Source organism: Sciurus carolinensis, chromosome 7, assembly GCF_902686445.1.
Source record: "Sciurus carolinensis chromosome 7, mSciCar1.2, whole genome shotgun sequence".
In the NCBI taxonomy this organism is placed as follows: domain Eukaryota; kingdom Metazoa; phylum Chordata; class Mammalia; order Rodentia; family Sciuridae; genus Sciurus; species Sciurus carolinensis.
In genome coordinates this window covers 46,822,400-46,843,106 of record NC_062219.1, presented here as the reverse complement: position 1 = coordinate 46,843,106, position 20,707 = coordinate 46,822,400, and the positions used below count along the sequence as shown (strand labels likewise).

At 41.3% G+C, this 20,707-nt stretch overlaps 1 protein-coding gene across 4 annotated transcripts; it reads left to right on the top strand.

Annotated features, from left to right (window-relative positions):
- The first annotated feature begins 4,805 nt into the window (after nt 1-4,805).
- Vgll2 (vestigial like family member 2) lies at nt 4,806-12,657 on the top strand. 4 transcript variants are annotated; one of them, XM_047558749.1, is made up of 4 exons: nt 4,806-5,081; nt 7,328-7,637; nt 9,663-10,184; nt 12,384-12,657. In XM_047558749.1, exons 1-4 carry the CDS (start codon nt 5,001-5,003, stop codon nt 12,593-12,595), a joined length of 1,125 nt encoding a protein of 374 aa, XP_047414705.1. In that variant the 5' UTR covers nt 4,806-5,000; the 3' UTR covers nt 12,596-12,657. The 4 variants fall into 4 exon arrangements, with proteins under 4 accessions (XP_047414705.1, XP_047414708.1, XP_047414707.1 ...); XM_047558752.1 differs by having other exon boundaries at nt 11,503-12,527; XM_047558751.1 differs by having other exon boundaries at nt 11,362-12,527.
- Nucleotides 12,658-20,707: the final 8,050 nt, after the last annotated feature.

Genomic DNA, 20,707 nt, shown 5'->3' with positions numbered 1-20,707 from the left:
GTCCACTTCCACCTTCTGAATCTGCAAATTGCTCTATATTCCTGTATTTTTGGAGCTTAACAGATATGTTATTTTTCTAGGCTATTCCCAGATCATGTGTCTTTAAAGAAAAAAAAAAAGTAATAGGGTCAGAAATTAAAAGCAATTAGAGTGACTTTTCAATGCAAGGCAGATATGAAGAACATCCTATTAATAATTGACACATGCTCTCTGACTCAAATTTTATAGAATGTAAATTTCTTATTTTTCCTCTTTTAAAAAAGACAAAATGTTTGACACACTTCTACTTCAATTGCCCCTTTTGTTATTTGTAAGCTGTCATTTTCAAAGTTTCAAGTTATAGGCATTAAATTTGTGTAATCATTATCTTTGCATAAATTCATTCACAGAAACTCACTTAAAATGACTCATTTCTGAAAGGTGAATATAGTGTTAAGTATTTTTCTCAATCTTAGAAATAGGCTTTGACATCAATGTGAATTCAAGAGAAAAATTAATTCAGAAAGTTGTGACTGTCACCAAAGCTGAAGTTAACTTGCACATAACATGAAAAATAGTCTCAAAACTATGAAGAAGGCAAAATTTACCTTTCTTTCAATAATAATCAAATATGTCAATAAATTATAAAATAGTCTCACCTATTCATTTGAACTAAACCTGGATGATAAGTTTGTATGAAAACAACCAAATCCTCTTTTTCCAGTTTTTTTCACGAAAGTTGTTTAATGAGATTACAGAATACATGGGCTCCTCTTTTTTCTTCCTTTTTTTTTTCTTTAAAATAAACCCCTATTCAGATTTTCCATTGCTAAGAGTACTATTCCTAAATAACACACCATGCCTGAAAAACACCAGCTTTTGCACAAATGTTTTCCAACTAACATTATTAACAGCTTGAATCCACAAAAATCTTGTCAGCTGCTCTCCTAAATCCAAACACATCTCTCCTCAGTTAAACAGGCAAGGATGGGTTTAGGCAGGAAAATCTATGAGATTACTATTGTGTTCATCCCTTTTGGTTGGCAGAATAAGACAGCACAAAATGCCAACTTTCATGATCCAAATAAACCATGGACAATTGAGGGCCTGAGCTAGCTGGAAGTCAGTCCTCCAAATTAATTCTATTCCTGTGTCCTTCCTTTAAAACTGCATCCTAGCAGTTTTCAGAATAAGATAACACAGGCGACAGAAAAATTTAGAGGTAAAGAAAACGGTTTATAAAAATAAGTTTAGTTTATAAAAATAAGAGGCAAATCTTTTTGAAGAGGAAACAAGGTGTTTTATTGTAATTCAAACATATATTCATTCGAAATTAATTTAATTTTATTTCTTAACTTTGAGAATAAAGGTAATTTATTTTCACAGTTTTAGGTATTGTTAGAATTGCAGACTACAACTAGAATATTAGAAGGACATTTTAGTGGAATTAATTTTATTTTCATATGGCTCCTTTCTGGCATCTCAACAAACTGTCATAAATCTATCTTAAAGTGATGTTCATTTCTATAAGTTTTGCTACCGCCTCTGCCCAATTAGGAAGTTAGAAGGCCATTTCATGCAAGTGGCAATAGTTTCTTTCTCTTCCAGAGATTCATTTTTCCCTAGGATCCAAATGCTGGGACATTTTAACTGGTTGGCTGTTTTTTATGGAAATGAAGAGAGGCAGCAAAAGAGATAGAAGGAAGAAAACATTTTTTGTGTTCCACTTGTAATCCAAGGTTCTGAATCAAAATATTATTTCTTGGACAGTGTTAATAATTTGGTGGTTTGAATGTCTGGGAATGTATTTAAATTTAGTTGTTACCTTTCTGCTTCATCACAGAAACAAGAGAGTTTAGGTTGAGAAATACAACCCTCATGTGAACGACAGTTTTTCAGATATAAAGAAAACAATGAATATACTCCAATCTTTGGGACCTGTTTTTAAACTTCAAGCTCTTTATTCTTCCTTCACTTTGGATTTGGGGGACTATGAATGTTTTCCTGCCTGAAATGACTCACACTGACCTAATTCTCTGTGCTCCTTCAAACTCTCTTGCCATCACAATGTCGCTTAACTTCAACTAGATGTTGAAAAACTGTTACAAGTAAGAGAAGATTGGGAAGTGTGAACAGAAAAGACTCTTGGGCAAAGAGATCACATTCTCTTCACTTTCTTCCTACAAATTGTGCTCAATTACTATTCCTGTAATCCTTTTCGAAAATAACTAATGTTTAACCTAGCCTTGCTGAACTCTTAGGAGGTTGTGGTGGTTTTCTTTGGCTAGATGGCCAAAAGGGCAGGAACGGAGGGATACCCGTTAGTCGGTACAGGGGATAGGATGTAGTTTTGGGGAGGTTAGTGTAAACAGGAGCAATTTCCAAGGGTTTGCTAGATGTGCAATCCACTGCTTCTCTCTTGGCTTTTCTTGTGCAATGCTGGGCCCGGGGTCGACGCTGCTGGGACCAGGCTGAGCGGGAAGGGGCGCACTTCCCAAGAGGAACCTCTGTGTTCAAGGATGGACCGCCCGAACTGTGCGAAATGGAATGTGACACTCACCGGAGCCTCCCAGACTGGTGGTGGCTAGTGGGCTCAGTGACTGCATGGCACCTGGGCTCCTGAGGTGTCCTTGGACCTGTCCTAAGGCACCCAACCCAAGGCCAACCCAGGGCCAGGACTGGACAGAGCGGTCCCTGTCGGAGCAGCAAGGGTGCGAAGCCTCGAGGAGTGAGATTGGGGCCCCGCACTCCCACCTCTCTCGTCCAGAGGGGCGTATGGTGATCCTTCTGGCAACGTTTAGCTTTTGACACAGAAAAAAATGCAAATGGACTGTTTTGCTTCTCTGGGCACTGGCGTGTAGGGTTGGGGTGGAAGGGAAGTTCTGCGCCACCTGCGCACCTGGATTTGACCGAAGCTGCAGAGGCTGGGGGAGCTCAACCACCGGTCAGCCGAGCAACTAAAAAGAGGTTTGTGTAAAATTGCACGAGGGGTTTAATTTTTAATTTTCATTAAAAATAAATTACATCGTAGTTCACTAAGTAAACTCCAATCTCTCAGGACGTTTACCATCTATGAAACCACTTATAGACGAGGAGTCATTATCCATTTATAAATAAGGCAAACCAAAAATTCGATCTGGGAACGATTTGATTTAAAATATTCACTTTCTACTTTCAGCGACAGCGAAACCTGGCTCTGCTGAGGTCGTCTGATCTTTTTGTCTTCCTCAGTGCTTTTTTGGTCCTTACCACCAAGCCATACAATAAAATAATTTGATCAAAATATGGAAATAAAATATTCACTTTTAAACACAAGTTTCTTCAAGAGTGCATTTGTTCGCACCTTTGTAACTGAGAATCTTTGGAGACTTTTTGTTTGAATTTAAACAGGAGTAAATAATAGGGTTCGCTTTTGTCTATCATTACAGTCTCTTTCTTGGGGCTTGGCTCTCAATGTTCCTAACCTCTACACCAATCCCCGAGTCTGGTCCGCCACTATTCCAGTAACCTTTTTCTGCCACCTTACTCTGCCACAGAGACAGCCTTGTCTCAATTCATTCCTGAACTTGTAGGGCGGAAATTCCATTTTTACATTCTCCTCCCCAGGGGGCTGCAAAGAGGATAGTTGGGGAGGTGGAAATATTTGCAGGTAGGAGGTCCGGGTCAGCTGAGTTTTCTGGGTCAGAGACACAACCACCCCGGGTTGGTGGTGTATACTCTTTCACCTCTGTAAAATAAAACAACATCGCAGCTTTTTTCATTACTGGTTGAAGAGGCAGCAGAAATTCTCTCTGGCCTGTCTGCAGTTTCTAGGATGCCCCTTAGATGCAACGGGTCCATGTTCCGAAAAATTACCTAAAAATTACCTAAACGTTGAAGGACACGGGTTGAGGAGACCACCGCCTGCAAAACCAGGTGTTCGGGGACTGAACAAGGCCCCCTAAGAGACTCCTCGAAAGCTTCTCGCAGCAGGTGAAGCCAGAGCAGGCGCAATCTACGAGGAACAAGTGGATTCGGGCGATGGGCATCAAAGGGAAAGGGGTAGGATCGAACTTTAGAAGAGCAGAAGAAAGCAACCCTAGAAAGCGTAACTGGGGAGTGGGAGCAGGCGGCTGGAGCAGCGGGTTGGAGGAGGTGCAAAGGAGGTGGAGCAGATGGAGCGGTAACTGGCGTCAGCCACTGCCACTTCCCCGCAGAGGGAGCTCCTCTGCGCCCGGGAGGAGTCCCTGGGCTTGTTCGACATCCAGTCTGCGACGACCCAGATCCCCTAGGGAATTCCAGGGGACACATATCACCCAGAGCTTAGAGCAGAGAATCTGCTGCACCTCGCCACTCCCCCGCGCACACACTCAAGTCTTCCAGTGTGAGGATCGGGCATTCCCACCAGACTTTCCCCCTACTTTCGTTCTTTTTGAATGTAAGAGTTTCAATTATTCTTTCTCTGTAAGAGCGCAATTCATATTCTTTCTTTCTTTCATTCTTTCTCTTCCCGCTGCGCCTCTCTCCCTCTCGCCCCACCCCTCTCTTCCCCTTTCCCCCACCCACCCAATTCTTTTTAGGCTAGGAAAGCCCTACTAGCGGTACGAAGTCTTGGGTCCCATGGTCAGGATCTCAGTGTCTGACACCCTTGGCCACACGCTAGCGGAAAGAAGTCCAGCGAAACATGCCAGCGGCCCCTGAGGCTGATTGCCCTCGCTCTCCATTGGGCCCCAGGTCCCCGCCCCCCACCGCCCCCTCCCCCTCCGCGCCCGGGGAGTGGCGTCAGCACGCCCGTGGGACGTGGGGTTTAAATGCCCACTAGCTGCAGCCTGGGCGCTCTGTCCGGGAGCACGGCCCCGGCTGAAATTGCGGGAGTGGGAGGGGAGCGAGCCAGCTGGATCCCGAGCGCGGAGCGAGCCGGCCCTCGCTCCGCCGCCGATGACTCCGGAGCTTGGGCCCAAGCGCCGCCCATGCAGCATCCCTGAGCCCCGCCGAACCAGAGTTAATGAAAAATCATTTAACCGTCTCCGCTGCGGGGAGCCATGAGCTGTCTGGATGTTATGTACCAAGTCTATGGTCCTCCGCAGCCTTACTTCGCAGCCGCCTACACCCCCTATCACCAGGTACGTTTCTCCTTAGGGTCGGGACTCAAACTTCGAAAACTGATGGCTCCCCACCTCCGTTCTTCCGAGCATCGCTGGTATCCCAAGGTCCGAAGTGTCTCCGGGTGTCAGGGGCTTCAGGCTAGCCGCGGGCGCCGCCAGGATGCGGGGATTGCCCGCGCTGCCACCCAGTTGGCTGTTCACTTAGCTAACCCCTTTAGCTCGCCTGTTCGATCTCTTGGGAAGACAGCTAAGCCTTGCTTATGTGCACCCAAGTCTTCCTGTGAATAACAGACAAGGATCGCGGGCTAGATTTTCTTAAGTCTGTCGGATTTAGGACTCCTAGTCTAGTGCGGGCGAAGCGAGCTTTAGGCAAAGCTTACGCAGGGAACACTAAACTTTGGTCCCGAAGGTGAGAATGACAACAAAATAAAATGCAAAGGCCAGCCTCTGTTTTTAGGTCTGAGATGCCAAGGCCCCGTGCATTCCTATCCCTGTAAACTTACTTATCTCGGTAATAATTTCTCCCAGTTTAATTCTTGGGCGATCGGGCCAATTAATTGCAGAACGGCAAAGAAGGCATTGGTTTCCTAAACTTTGCTTTGCAAAGTTCTAGACAGTATTATTAGGGACGATTGCGGATCCAGCTTCATAGATAATACTTCGTATTTCTTAAGCCTGTATAGCTGAATCAGGCAGTCTAGGCTTCAACAAATTCACTTAAAAGACCACTTAACCCCGGTCCTGCAAACTCTTCCAGTTTCATTTAATTCCACCAATTTCTCTTTTCCTTGGGTTGTATCCAGACAGTTTTTCCTTCATATCCTCAACTGACCTAGTAGAAACCTAGGATTCTATTCTAGGAAAAGAACAAAAGAACACACCTGGGACCTTAAAGGCCCAGACCAGGTTGGAAAGTGAATTTCCAGACCCCCGCTTTGGGGAAACTGAAAACACTCTAATGATCCAGTCGCTGTTTTCACCAATTTTGTTTACAAATTCAGAATGCCTATTCTGAAATGTCCTAATGAATAATGGATGGGTGGGTTTTGCTCCTAGTTTTCTTCCCTCATCCTTCCCTCTTAAAATCCCCAATCTGAAGTTTGTAGTTGCAATGCTAACTTTAGGAATCTTCAGTTCAGTTCCTCACTGAAAGCCAGGTGCGAAAATGGTCTTTAGGAAGTGGTAATATTGCTAAATAACTGGAATTTTTTTTTTTCTCCAACCTCTGAGATGCACTCCTTCTCAGGACAGGTGGAGAGAGGTAGGGTGATTTTCTGTCTGGCCCTTTCTCCTTCTGGACCCTGGATCAATCTATTGCACTAAGATTTCTGTTCATTTTTCTATGACTTAACACCCCTGCCCCAAGGCTATATCTACCTGCAGAATGCTTTAACACTATATTACTATATTCAGTCCATTGCTCATTTCTAAGAAAATGTTCTCAGCTGCTGCACTTGGTTTTATAAACTCACTGTCAGATCTCATGATTTACCCAACCTTATAACCATGATGTTAACCTTCTTGCTCCTTTTCAATACTAAGAGTGGAGATATTCATAGAGCACTGGTTTGTCCTTACTTCAAAGACCTCTTTAAAAACTAAAACAGATTTTTAAATTGACAGTTTATGGGTGACTAAACACATATCAACTCAAATTTATTAAAATGATCTATATATTTCTCCAGTCACAATTTCATCCCAAATTTACCCCATTTATTACTAAAACTTTCTCACTTCCCGTGGCAGTTCTTCTTTCACATTCCTGGTTGTGGGTGGTATGTTGGGTTTTTTTCCCAGTTTTATCATGAGGATATTTAATCTTGCAGCTTGTGCTTCTGTTTTGGATTCTCAGGCAGGGACAGTCAGGTCCTACCTGGACTTAGGCACCCTTTATCCTTGGAGCCTGATTTTTCAAACATGTGTGCTGGGCTCTGAGATCAAACTCAGCTCATAACCTGACTTTTTGGATACCTTCTAGAACTATCACCCTCACATTTAGAGATTTCCCTGCAACCAGTAGTAACTCAAGAGAGACAAAGGTACCAAGGATGGCAGGCTTCTTCTAAGGAAGTCCATCCTTGCTAGGGTGCAGCTGCAAGGGCTGCTTACCATGTCCTATTGCAGGTTTTATGTGAAGGGCACAGGGAAACACAGATACCAGTTTCCCCATGGATACTTTAGGGTTGGGATGAGGGAGTTCAGTCTGAACCCAATTTGCCGTCTGTTTTGAAACTGACATGTTTATTCTTTCTCTCTCTGCGCAGAAGCTAGCCTATTACTCCAAAATGCAGGAAGCCCAGGAGTGCAATGCCAGCCCCAGCAGCAGTGGCAGTGGCAGCTCCTCATTTTCCAGCCAAACCCCAGCCAGCATAAAAGAGGAGGAAGGCAGCCCAGAGAAAGAGCGCCCACCAGAGGCAGAGTACATCAACTCCCGCTGCGTCCTCTTCACCTATTTCCAGGGGGACATCAGCTCCGTGGTGGATGAACATTTCAGTAGGGCCCTGAGCCAGCCTAGCAGCTACTCCCCCAGCTGTACCAGCAGCAAAGCACCAAGGAGCTCTGGTCCCTGGAGAGGTGAGTTTGGGGGTCCTCCTGGCAACAATAGATGGAGGACTCTTTCAACCTGGGATTCACCTATAGGAGCCCAAGCTTTGCAGCTGAAAGAAGACTAGATGTCAGAGAAGTGGCAAAGAGGGCATTTAGGAGGGTAAAAACAATGATGGGGGGAAAGGGCTTGGGTATAAGATCTCTTCTTAAAGAGGCAGAGCAGAGCAGTAACCTGGAAATAAACACAACCCTTGGAATTGGAAGGTCTGAATTTATGTGTTGGCTCCACCGCTTCCTAGCATTATGACCTTGGGCAAGTCTCTTAACCTCTTTGAGGTCACTATTTACTAATCTCTAAAATTAGAATAACACTTGCCCTCCTAACCATCACCAGAGAAGGCTGTAAGACTGGAACATTAGAATGTATGTAAATGTGCTATGGAAATATGAGGTCTCCAGCACCTTCCCAAACCTAGGGATATAGGATCTTTACCAACAATAAACTTACTGGGCAGTTTCCCAATTTCCAAAAATTTGCCCAGAAGTTTTAGACACTTTCTGCTAGCAACATCTCCTGGAGAACATGTCCTAAAACCAACCTATGCCTTTTGCCATGTTTCAATCACTTGGGAAATCTTGAAGCAGAAAAGTGCCTTTTGAATAGCAAGTGAAGTAGAAAAGAAACAAAAACTTGGGTACAGCCAAAGCATCTCTCTAGTGGTTTTCCCAACACATCTCCTCTTAAAGATTTTTCTACTCTCCCCAGAAAGCACCACTTTACTCTAGCGGGAGACAATGATTATTTAGATAAGTCAATTAAATCTCCCTTCTATTCTGAAATCTCAGCTTCCCTTTATTCTCAATAAGATAAAGGTAGGAGAAAACATTTAGTAAACGTACTCATTAAGCTTAGTTTTTGATGTGTATCAAGTTGAGAAATGAGGACTTTATTTTTTTTAAGAATATTGTCATTTTGGAGGAAATAAGGATGCCCCCCACCATGCCTTTTTTCTAAGAGTCTGGCAGTTTGCCCTTAGACAAGATCCAAAAACAAATGCAGGACTTTTTTTTTTCCCCCTCCAATTGCCTGAATATTTTAAGGGAAAGACTGTTCACCACATAGAATACATTTCAAGTCATTTTAAATTCTCTAGTATTTAGTGAAGATAACTTCCCCAGTAGAAGGGTCTTTGAATTAAATGTATGTTTTTCCTTCCCTACTAAAAGCAAAGAATTTAGTTTAATCACTGCTCCCTTAAAATGCTACCATGCATTAGGGGTTAACAGATAAAATGACAATTATCATCATCATCATCATCATCATCATCCCTGATGTCCTCACTTTGATGCAGAAAGTTCGTTAATCTAAACTTAGAATAAAAAAAAAAAAAAAAAAAAAAAAAAAAAAAAAAAAAAAACCCTGTCCCTCTTTGCATGGACAGCTCTTTTAATATATCTAGTTACCCTTTTGCTTGAGTTCTTGGAGAAAAAAAATATTTGAAATATTGAAAGAAAACTAATAGTAGCAAGACTTCGAAATATGTCGATGGACTTCCAGTCTATCAGAGACCTTGGAGGGGCACATTTTCTGGAACAAGAAACACTGAAATGCGAGAGGAGGTAGTGAGATCGCTAGGCGGCCAACCAGGACTGGAGGACGGATCTTAGCTGTGGGCTGAGAAAGGAAAGTCGTGTCTGCCCTGAGCTTGACCGGGAGGAGGGGGACACTTCCTGCTCCCCAAAACTTGAGCAGAAGGGACCTCTCCGTTCTTTCTCTCTTCCACTCCCCGGGTTTCTGCAATAAAGATACTTCTGCAAAATTGGAGGAATCCAGCAGCCCAGATTTCTCGGTGCCAGGACCTCCCTTTTACCTGCTGCGCTTATAAAGGTGCAGCCCAGAAACGGATGCTACTGGTCCGTCTCGCTGCTGCAGCTTTCCCGCCCTTACCCGCCGGGGCGCTTTCAGTTCACAGGGCGGTGCGGGTCGGTGTTCCTGCTGAGCGGCAGTGACATGGTCCTATGTTTCCTCCCTTCCGTCTCCCCCGCCTGCAGACGGCTCCTTCCCGATGAGCCAGCGCAGCTTTCCCGCCTCCTTCTGGAACAGCGCGTACCAGGCACCCGTACCCGCACCTCTGGGCAGCCCTCTAGCTGCTGCGCACTCGGAGCTGCCTTTCGCCACCGCCGACCCCTACTCGCCGGCGGCACTGCACAGCCACCTGCACCAGGGTGCGGCCGAAGCATGGCACCACGCGCATCCACACCACGCACACCCCCACCACCCCTATGCGCTGGGCGGCGCCCTTAGCGCCCAGGCCGCCGCTTACCCGCGGCCCACCGCTGTGCATGAGGTCTACGCGCCGCATTTCGACCCTCGCTATGGGCCTTTGCTGATGCCTGCCTCCTCCGGTCGCCCGGCCCGTCTCGCACCCGCCCCGGCGCCTGCGCCCGGCAGCCCACCCTGCGAGCTCTCCACAAAGGGCGAGCCGGCCGGCGGCGCATGGACCGCGCCCGGGGGGCCCTTCGTGAGCCCCGCGGGGGACGTGACCCAGGGCCTGGGCCTCAGCGTGGACTCAGGTAAGCGGAGGAGGGAGTGTAGCCTCTCCGGGGCCCCTCCAGCGCTGTACCCTACCCTAGGCTAAGCCTTAGATCCCCTTAGTTCTCCTAGGAGACTCGGGACTCTGTGGTCAGAGTCTGCATGAATTGTCTGAGCTGATACAGAACCCTGTGCCATCGATGTGGGCGGGATTAGAAAGTAGGACCCTGCCCTAACCTGGCTAGAAAATATTAGAGAAGACTGTTTGTTTTCCTTTCTTTTAAAATAAAATTTGGTGGAAAGGTTCTAGCTCTGCGCTGTTCAGAATTGTAGCCACCAGCCACTTGCAATTATTGAGTACTTGGTATGTGTGGCTAGGGCTGTCAATACACATTGGGTTTCGAAAAAGTTGTGCTAAATAAAAATGTAAAATTCACCTCGTTAATATTTTTATATTAATTTTGCATGTTCAAATATGTTCAACACGTTGCATATTAAATATATTGGGTTAAATAAAATATGTTATTAAAATTCTCACCTGTTTCTTTTTACTTTTTTTTTTTAATGTGGCTGCTAGAAAATTTAGAATTATGCCTGTGGCTCCCACTGTATTCCTATTGGACAGCGCAGATCTAGAGTACCTGCTGAGAGTGTAGTTTAAAATCCTGTACGACTTGGTTGGGGAGGGATTTTTGTCACCTAGTGACAGTCATGTGATTCTTGAATCAGCTTAATTGCCAAATTAAATAGGAATCTTAAAATGTAAAACTTATAGAATATGACTTTAATAATCATGCTAAGATGCTAAATTTCTGATTCAGTTGAATTTGAAAGGTACAAATGAGGATTTTTTTTTTTTTTTTGCTTTCTTTTATTTTTAGAGCAAATTTTTTAAAATGTTATATTTAAAGTGCAACTACTGGCTAGTAGTCTTGTCCACTCTCCCTTCCCTCAGGTGAAGATTTACTTTTCTGTTTGCTTTGATTTTACTTTCATTCACCATTCACCCCCACCCCTTTAGATGAAGTCTGTTACTTTCACAATAAAACTTTCCTTAAATATCTTGTGCCTTCCCTCCCCCTCCCTCCTCTCTCCCTCTCTTTTCTTCTCGCTTTCTCTCTCTCTCTCTCTCTCTCTCTCTCTCTCTCTCTCTCTCTCTTTTCTCTCTCTCTCTTTCACTCCCCTCTTCTCTCTTTTTTATCTTCTCTCTGTTTTCAGGTTTACAGCCTCAGGACAAAAGCAAGGATCTGTACTGGTTTTAGAGCCCACCTTCTTCCCTGTAGGTCTCTGCATAGTGCGATTGGTGACTCAGAGCTGAAATGGAGTGGGTTTGTAACAGCTTCTGATCTTGGTTTGCAGCTCATCGTTATTCCCTCTGTGGTGCATCCCTTCTGAGCTGATCTGCTGACCCAGGGTTTCCCCTTCCCTTTCCTTTCTGACCAGCCATGGAGGCTCAGCATCTGTGCCTCTCACTTCGTGGATGAGGACATGGGGGAAGGTAGAGACTTCAAACTTCTCCATGTATTAGGAAAATCAAAAGGCACATTTACAGAAATATCATCTAAAATTAATCTCTTCCAAAAGAGCAGATCCAAAGACTATGAAATATGTTCAATGACTTTTGGCCAAATCACCGGAAATATCTGTGGTGAAATTGTTTAGTCAGGTGTTATGATACCATAAGCTTTCTTGGAATGGGAAAAAGAAAAAAGAGACCTTTTGGTGTGAATATTTTTTATGCTGTTGTGAATTATTTCATTAGGCAGTGTGATCATTACACTACTGATGTCAACATCCTCAGGTTTAAAAACGTTGCTTCTGCAACAAAGACTGTGGTAGAGAAGTAAAAAGAAGCCAATTCTTCCTTCTTTGAGGCTCAGCCTTCAGCTTCTTTCCTGCTCATCTCCTCCCCACAATACCCACTCCAGACAGAAAGACACTTTTTCCTTTGGACTGTGAACATGGAAACCTCAATCTGAATGTGAGTGGCAAGTGGCTGATCTGGAGCCACCTGCCCAAGTCTTACTGAAATGCAGCTGTTGTAGGACAACTGTTTAAAACTCCAGAAATACATCGACCAAGGTGGCACTTCCCAGTGTTTGGCAGAACAATTGCAATTGCACTGGATATATTATATATATGTATATATATCATCTTTTTATAAGGAACATTTTACAATGAAAGAAGAACCCTGCTCTGCCTTCTCTCCCACAAATCCTGTCCCTCCCTTTATCCTTCAGATGAAAGATGCGACAAGAGACCCCAACTGTCTCCATGGAGAGGAACAAGAAATCACCCACCACCAGGGGAAGAAATGTCTATGGAGTCAACAATATCTCAAATATTTTTCAGGGGAAAGGGTCTATGTGTGGGCAAAGCTGAAGGAGATGAGGAAGAAGAAACAAATATTAAAGATGTCTATTTACTACAAGTTCACTGTGTTGTTTCATAAAAATAAAATAAATGTCTTAGTTTTTCTTTAGTAGAATAAAATTATTTATAGTAGTATAATCTAATGTCAAAAATGTTGTGAGCAATACACACACAAACACACCCCACATTGTTTTTTTTTTTTTTTTTTTTTGAAGTGTTTGTTGAAGTCTGTTAATCCCTTCTACCTCACAGCAAACCTAGAGATTGGCAGTTAGGTATCCACCCCACCTCTATTTTACAGATGAGGAAACCATAGTCTGTGGAAGCTAAGGGCTTAACCTGTTAGCATTCAGGAAGTTAGAAGCAGAGGCTGTATACTGAACTCTATCTGTAGATCATTCAGTTAGATATAGATATTTTCCAGAAGGGAATTGCTGTTACTGTCTAAATTCTAGCCTCTTATAACAGTAGTGTCATCAGTTGAAAGTGTTTTTCAAATATTGGTTATTTTATATTTTAAACAAGGTAGACTAAGTGACCAAAGATCCTACTAGGGGAAAAGATAGATGATTGATGATAGATGATAGATAGATAGATAGATAGATAGATAGATAGATAGATAGATAATTAAATTCATGTCTTTTTTTCCTGTTAATTTTAAAATTATTTGTATTCTTTCACTGAAGTGCCCAGGAGAAGCCAGGCTTGGTGGTGCACATCTGTAATCACAGCTACTTGGGATGCTGAAGCAGGAGGATGGCAAATTCAAGACCAGCTTGAGCAACTTAACAAGACCCCATCTCAAAGTAAAAAATAAAAAGGACTGGGCACGTAGCTCAGTAGTAGAGTACCCCGGGTTCAATCATACCATAAATTAATAAAAATAATAAGTAAAGTGCCCAGGAGGGATATGTTATGTTATAATTGTCCTTGTACCTTGTTGAAGCATAAAAATATTAGTGCAAATCTTGACCTTCATTGTAATATGAGAGCCAAATATCATTTATCTTGGATCATAATCTCAAGAGTTGGAAGCAGTTAAAGGACCTTACTCAAAGTATGAATTTGGCAGAGTTACCCATTCTCGTTTTTTATCTTTTAGGAACCAGTAAAGTAAATACGATCATTACAAGAATATTGTTGGTTTTGCTCAGATGGAAGGTCCTATATGATTATGCAGCTCCAGATCTGATAATAATAATAAAGTAATGTTAATCATTTTTCATGGGCCAAAGACTTTATGAATAGATTGACCCATTTAATCTTCACAACATTTTTATATGGCATTTATTATTATGACCTCCTTCTTACTATGAGAAAACTGAGGCACCCAGAGGAAGAATAATTTACCCAGTCATAAAGCCTGTAGGTGGCAGAGCCAAGATGCAAACCCAGACAGCCAAGGGCAGAGATTCCATGTTACCCCTGCAATGTAATTGTCCAGTTCTAATTTCTCACTTTGCTGTTCACCTTTTGACTTATTTTCTTCTCCACAACAGATGTATAAAGAAAGGGGAAAGAGGTAGGGAAGAAAATACTGGAATTCACAGGATCCCAGGTCTCGAAGAAGTTGTTATTGGGCATTGCCCAAAATCCTTCATCAGATGGCTTTACCATTAGACCATGCAGTCGGATGCAGTTCTCTGTTCTTCTCCAGGAGGGAATTATTGCTTCTTCTTTTATTAATTCATTTCAGTATTTAATAGCCTACACTGCTCTAAAATTCTTCACACCCAACCTAACCAAGCCCTGTAAGATTTAGCCTGAGATTTAGACATTGAAGCAATTACTAAAATTAACTTTGGACTTCTCTGTGGATTTTTTTTTAATCCATGTTCCATTGGCATGGTTCACTGGTATATAAAGGCATAAATAAGATGCATTGTCCCCTTGTGTTTTTCAGAATCTACCAATAAATGTGTCATAGAAGAAAGCATAGCATACTCTCTGCTAGGCATCTTCTCCCAGTATTCCCCACTGGAAGAGGAGCTTTACCTGTCTCCACCTGCGTTAGCACTCACAAGGTCTGTGATCACAACCCTCAGGGAGCGTTTTCCCAGCCACGAGGTTCTGATTACCGAAACCTCTCTCCTAAGCTGCATCTGACCTGAATATCAGGTTGCGGGTGAGGAGACTCATTCACTGGAACTGGCCTTTGGGGCAGTCTTGAACACACCGTTCAGACTGCTGAGCCAGCCCAGGCTCCAGTGGCTTGGCAGGGATGACCCTCAAAGCGCAGCATTTTGCTGTTTTATACTTCCTAAAGTAGAATTGCAAAATGATCTAGAACCAAGATTTGGTTCTGTGTAATAAAAGCATAGAAAAGAATTTTGGGATCAATTGTCCTAGCCGATATACTCTAGACCCACCAAGTTGTGTAAATTATGACCTCCCATACCTGCCTTGCTAATACTAGTGAAGCCATGCAGATTTAAAGTTTCTAGTAGTTAAATAAAGGACATTTGAGGAAATGAGGTATGACATGAGAAAAGATAAGCTTGATGTTTTTATATATATTATGCTTGGTTGAGGTCTAAGAGAAAGATTAGATTCCTGTAATCATACCCCTTGGCACTGGTGTCTGCCTTCACCCACAGCTTTCCTTTTGCACTTGGCCTAAGCCAAGGAAGAGGTGATGAAAAGGGGAGAGAGGGCTCTCCACCACCAAGTAATCCTCTTGCCCATTGCCCTCTGGCTGAGAACTCATCAGCCAACTACAGGGAACTCTATCTGTTCTATTCCTTTAGTTGAAAAGGACTTGCCATCCCTGTCTCATTTCCCCCTTTGAAGTTCTATTTCAATGCGTGGCAAATTCTAGCACTGCCTTAAGATTGGGGCCTGGATAGGAGGCAGAGTAGAGGTGGTGGGTGTTGGGATTCAGACTCTAACTGCAAGCCACTCTGCCCACTTGTTCTGAGTAAGTACTGTATTTTCTGTGCCCTTTTGCATCTGGAGAAACAACTCTTAAGGTAACTTTAACTTCCATTTTGCTTAGAATCACAAAACTTGCATCTCTGCACAGGCACCCATAAATGTTCTGTCCAAGAAAACAAAGAAACTCTCTTTTTAAGTGCTTAGTGAATTGGAGATCAAAATTATATATAACTTAGGCAAACCACTTTTCATATCAATGCCCATTTCCATAAGTTGCATTTTAATGTAATTCATAGAATGATGTCAAAACATAGGAAATGGGAAGGTATTTGAGAGTTTAAACATAAATTGAAAAATGTAAGATTTTTTTATAAAATTGTGTTATTGATAGTTTGCATGCAAATGACTTCTATTACAATTGTACATGTCAAGAACTTTTCCCTGTATTCCATTTCTCTTTGCCAGAGATTCAGAATTTATTATATACTCCTAAAATCTGGAGTAAAGAAATAAACATTCTAAGAACAGTGCCATTATTACAGTTGCCTTTTGTAGGTAATTGAAGGCATGACATTTACCCAAGCAACAGAGTTAAGCAAGTTTCATATTTTCTGAACAGCAGCTTTTCCTTATCATCCATAAATAAATGTAACTCTAATAAAACAGTATCTGAACAATAGAATCTGTTTATCCCAAATCTCTCTCTCTCTCTCTCTCACACACACACACACCACACACACCACACACACATACAGATGCAAGCCTAAAGAGAAATTAGAGACATCATGCCCTCAGACAGGCACAGACACAAATGATTATTCTCACTTGACAGACCAACTGTACCGCTCTTTCCTTGTATTTCACTCCAACCCCAGAGGGCTGGATCAGGAAAGAGACACTCGATAGCTTCTGTTTCCGTGGTTGAAATATTTGTGAAGTTAACGCATAATCTGAAAGCAGAAGCTAATAAATTATAGGGTGCTAATTGGAGCTGGAGTGGAGCTGTCAATCATGTTATCCTAAACACAGAGAGACCCTCATAACCTAAAAAGGCAAGGCAGCCTCCAAGAAGAGCTTCCAGTTGTTTCCAGCCATGACCTCCAAACTTTGAGTCCAGGCCTCGTGGCACTGACAGCAGAGATGATTCTACTAATTCAAGTTGATTTTATGAGGGAGAGAAATATACTTGTATGAGAAAAGAATAAAATATTTTGCTGAAAGATTAACCCTTAGAAAAATATAAACTCAATTTACTAGAATAATTATGACTTTGATAAAACATGTTACCCTTCATTGGTAATCTTTCACTTTAAAAGAAACAAGTTAACTCAAAAAGAGAAGTTAAGTCTCTCTACAATGGAACATTTGTCAGGTCTCAATGATAGTATTTCTCAATGATAGTATTTCTATGAGTTTTCAAAACTACTCTTAAAAAGTTAAGCTCCTCTAACAGAGATACCCAAATTTCCTCTGCCTTACTGGAATTCAATTGTTTCACCTGGATAAACAGAAGGAGCATGTTTCCCATTCCTTTGTTTTGTCCTTAAAATCTCTTTAGTAAGCTCCAGTTCTACTTAAGTCCCAGTGTTCAAAATGTCTAAAGTGGAAAGTTCAAACTATCCTTCCTCTCATCATCATTTTCATTTCCTATAAAAAATGCACAAATGAATAAATTATCATTACTTGAAAGAAATTTACATTAAAGGTAAACTAAACTTTGGAAAACAAAAGAACTTAAATACTTTGACTTCCAATCACAATTTGCACCACTTTAATGCTTCAGTTACTGATAAGAAAATTTTGCCTACATTTAGTTTTGGAAGTCATACTTTAATATCTGCTTGTATTTACAACTAGGAAAATATACTATTTACCTTATAATTTGGAAACTCCTTTAGAATACTTGAAACAAAATTAATTTTTGCTAAGTAGAGAAAAAAATTAAGTCTTTTTAAATTCTAAACACACATTTGGTAGAAACAACAATTATGATTTGAATCCTTGGTAAGAATGTCACAAACTCCTCTCTTTTATTGCTAATTCTCAAACAACAGCTTTGCCCTCATTTTTTGGCAACTGTATTATCAGCCAATAATGGTATTGTTTATAAATAAGATGGAAAACAAAACAAATTTTTTTTTGTTATTGCTATTTACTTTTACTATGTACAATCCTATTTCCTTTTTCTTCTTCTGGTACGTTTTACTCAATGTGTCATCTATTCCAGAAAGAAACTGAATATTTTTTCCATAGTATTATATAACTTTTTTTCACATTTGTACTGCTATTTTATGGAAGTTCTTGATATCTCTGGAGTAGGTGCCTAAAAGTGCTGTATTCTTACTATTGTTCCATCTTGCTTTATGGCATATGAAATTTCATTTTACCTCAGGGAGTTTCTTCTCTACACTCAGAAACTGACAGAAGGGTGTTAACAGACTAATTTTGGTAAGAAACACAGAGTATAGATCTTAAGAGGTTTTTTCTTTCCTGTTTAAAAGCTTCCTTTAAAAGCCCATTCTTCACTTATACTTTTTTAAAGGAGTAAGAAAAGGATCTAGGGAATTAGGCCCAAACCCTGAGGGAAAACAACTATGAATTTGTATTCAATTGGAATTAGACAGAAAATTATTCATCATCTTGTATCTAACAATTCCAAACTATTTCGTTAATAAACAAAAATGGTATACTGGACACCATGATCTTGCATTGAAACTTGAGAAGTTTAGTCATTTGATGTTGATGATTATAAATGCGACTGAAATTTTTAAAAATCCACCATGGGATACTGCCATCTCCTTCCCCTCCAGCCCCAAGGATTACAAAATATATGGAAAGTTAAAAATATAAAATTAAAATAAACAACCCTGCACAGCCACAATCTGCACCTATGTTTACCGGTTAATGTAGATTGGAGTCTTAAGAGAATGAGGCTGGAAGTATAGGTGTTGCTGAACAGCAACAAAGGCAAGACATTTGCTATTTAAAAAGTTATACAATTTAACAGTGTATATTTTTTCAGATCATAAAGCTTCTGAATACATTTTTAGTGTTATTTTGGGGTGCATATTTAATTTGTGTCACCTCATTTATCAGAGAGATTTCTAACTTGAATTCAATTACACTCCCTTTATTCTTACTATAAAGAGTTCTCAAAGTGGTAGAAAAAGAAATGCTTTGCATGATCTACTTCTTGACCTTTCTTGTCCTTTATATCTATATCAATGCTCTAAAAGAAGTAAGAGCTATGTCTTCTCAGTTTTCAAGAGGATATAAGCTTACCACCAGATAAGATCTAGCCCAATGTTACACCATCTAGATATTTCCAGAGTACCAAAACATAGTTCTGGTTGACTATTGCTCTAGCTAATAGCAGTCTGCAATGTTTTCTCTTATATCCCACAGAAGGTTCTTATAAATTTCTACCTCCCACAGTATTAGAAAAATTTCACCCTCACTGCTTTCTTATCCAAATGCTATCTGGTCTTCAAGTTCTAGCTTAAGTTCTGCCACTTCTATGAAGCTTTGTCTCTATTTACCAGGTTGCAGGAAATGATCTCACCTTTATGAGAACTCTTAACACCTAACATGTGTGCTGCTTACTTGACACTTGTATAAGCCAGCCTCTCTAATTCAGGATTTAAGAGGTTGCAGTAGTCCTAAAGTTCTTTTCTTCACTCTTGACATAAAGATTTTTTACCCTGCATTCAGTGTTAGCTACCATGAGCAAGTACTACTAATTATTGTGAATACAACTATTGCATTAAAATATTTTATTCAAGTATATACTAATAAATTTAAAAATATATGTTGATCTGAGGTTTGAAGTACAAGTTAAAAAAAGAAATTCTTCTGGAAGCCTGCTCAATAAAGAAAATCCTTGTATCAAAAGGAGTGGGGAGAAAGATTCTGTCGCATTTAGTAGGAGCCAATTAGTGTCAAATATCCTTTTCCCACCCTCGTGTCCTGAGTGTCTCTTCTGCTCAAGGACATCACTTCAACAGTTACATTTTCTTGTTTCTGCATTATTGTTTTTTCCTGTCTATTGGATCATTCCCATTATGAGAAAAGAGACTTTGATATTTTTTATATTTAAAAACAAAGCAGCAAAAATAAGACCAAAAAAATCCTCCTTGGATCTCATATCCTTGCCCTCTCTCACCTACATACAAACTTTTTTCAGTGTTGGGGACTGAACCCAGGGCCCTGTGTATGCTGGGTAAGCCCTCTACCCCAAGCTACCTCCCAGTCATTTATTAGAGAAAGGCAAAACACCTTAAATGAGCCACCACCTAGCTCTTTTCAAGTATATTATTATTTCCTCTTGCATCCACTCTAATTTGGTTTCTATACACACACTTGTCTTGGCTATTAGGTCCCTGTGGCTAAACCTGAAATTCTCAGTAGAATTTAATTGTCTCATCAATCGTGTGGATCCTCTAAGGTGCCGAGACATGTACCATACACTCATATGTTCTAGCAACATATATGTTCTAGTCTGATCTAGCAACTGTCATTGGGCCTAATATTTGGTTTAACTTGTTACTTTTCAGTCATTCTCCAACATTCTTCTATTTTCTTCAGAAATTTGATATTGATTTTTCCTTTATTATTTGGACTGAGGGAGGGAAAGGAGGAGGGAGGCAGTTTCAGAGTTTCCCACTTGACCTTCCACTGTGGTTTCTTTGACCTTACTTGTAGGCTAAGAACTCAGTGAAAGGGCTACTCCAACCATAAAGTATACAGATCCCAATTACACATTTAAGCAGTAGAGAAATGACCATTGGGTGGGGCTGTGGACCCAGTGAATGCATTTTAAGTTAGACTTTAGCCCCACAAGCCCCTCGAGAGAGGAGCAATGATGATGTAGGCCTCTGACTCCCATTATCAACTCAGGCACAATAGTCTGAAGTGTCTGGAATCTTCTTTAAAGTATACACCTGCAATGGCATTACAGTGTCCTTCCATCTAAAACCTGTTCTATGGTTAATGGGTTTCAGATCTGAAAACAACTCGAATCTGGGACCTGAACAAGGATTATAATTTTTCTTTGAATGACCATGTAAGCCCCTCTCCCTCCATTTTTGCCTTTGGATGATTAATTTTCAGTGGCAACTTGACTCAAGGGAAACCAGATAGATGGTAAAGCATTATTAAGTATGTTCGAAAGGGTGTTTCTGAAAGAGCTTTGTATTTGAATTAGTGGACAGGGTAAGGAAGATCCACCCTCAGTTAGTATGGTGGCCATCATCCTGTCAAGTGAGAGCCCAGATAGAGCAAAAAGGCAGAAGAAAGGAAGGAAAGTTCTCCCCCACCC

Coding starts and splice junctions, on each gene's coding strand:
- Vgll2 (XM_047558749.1), top strand. CDS start 5,001: ATGAGCTGTCTGGATGTTATGTACCAAGTCTATGGTCCTCCGCAGCCT. Junction 5,082..7,327: donor CCTACACCCCCTATCACCAG/GTACGTTTCTCC, acceptor CTCTCTGCGCAG/AAGCTAGCCTATTACTCCAA. Junction 7,638..9,662: donor GAGCTCTGGTCCCTGGAGAG/GTGAGTTTGGGG, acceptor CCCCGCCTGCAG/ACGGCTCCTTCCCGATGAGC.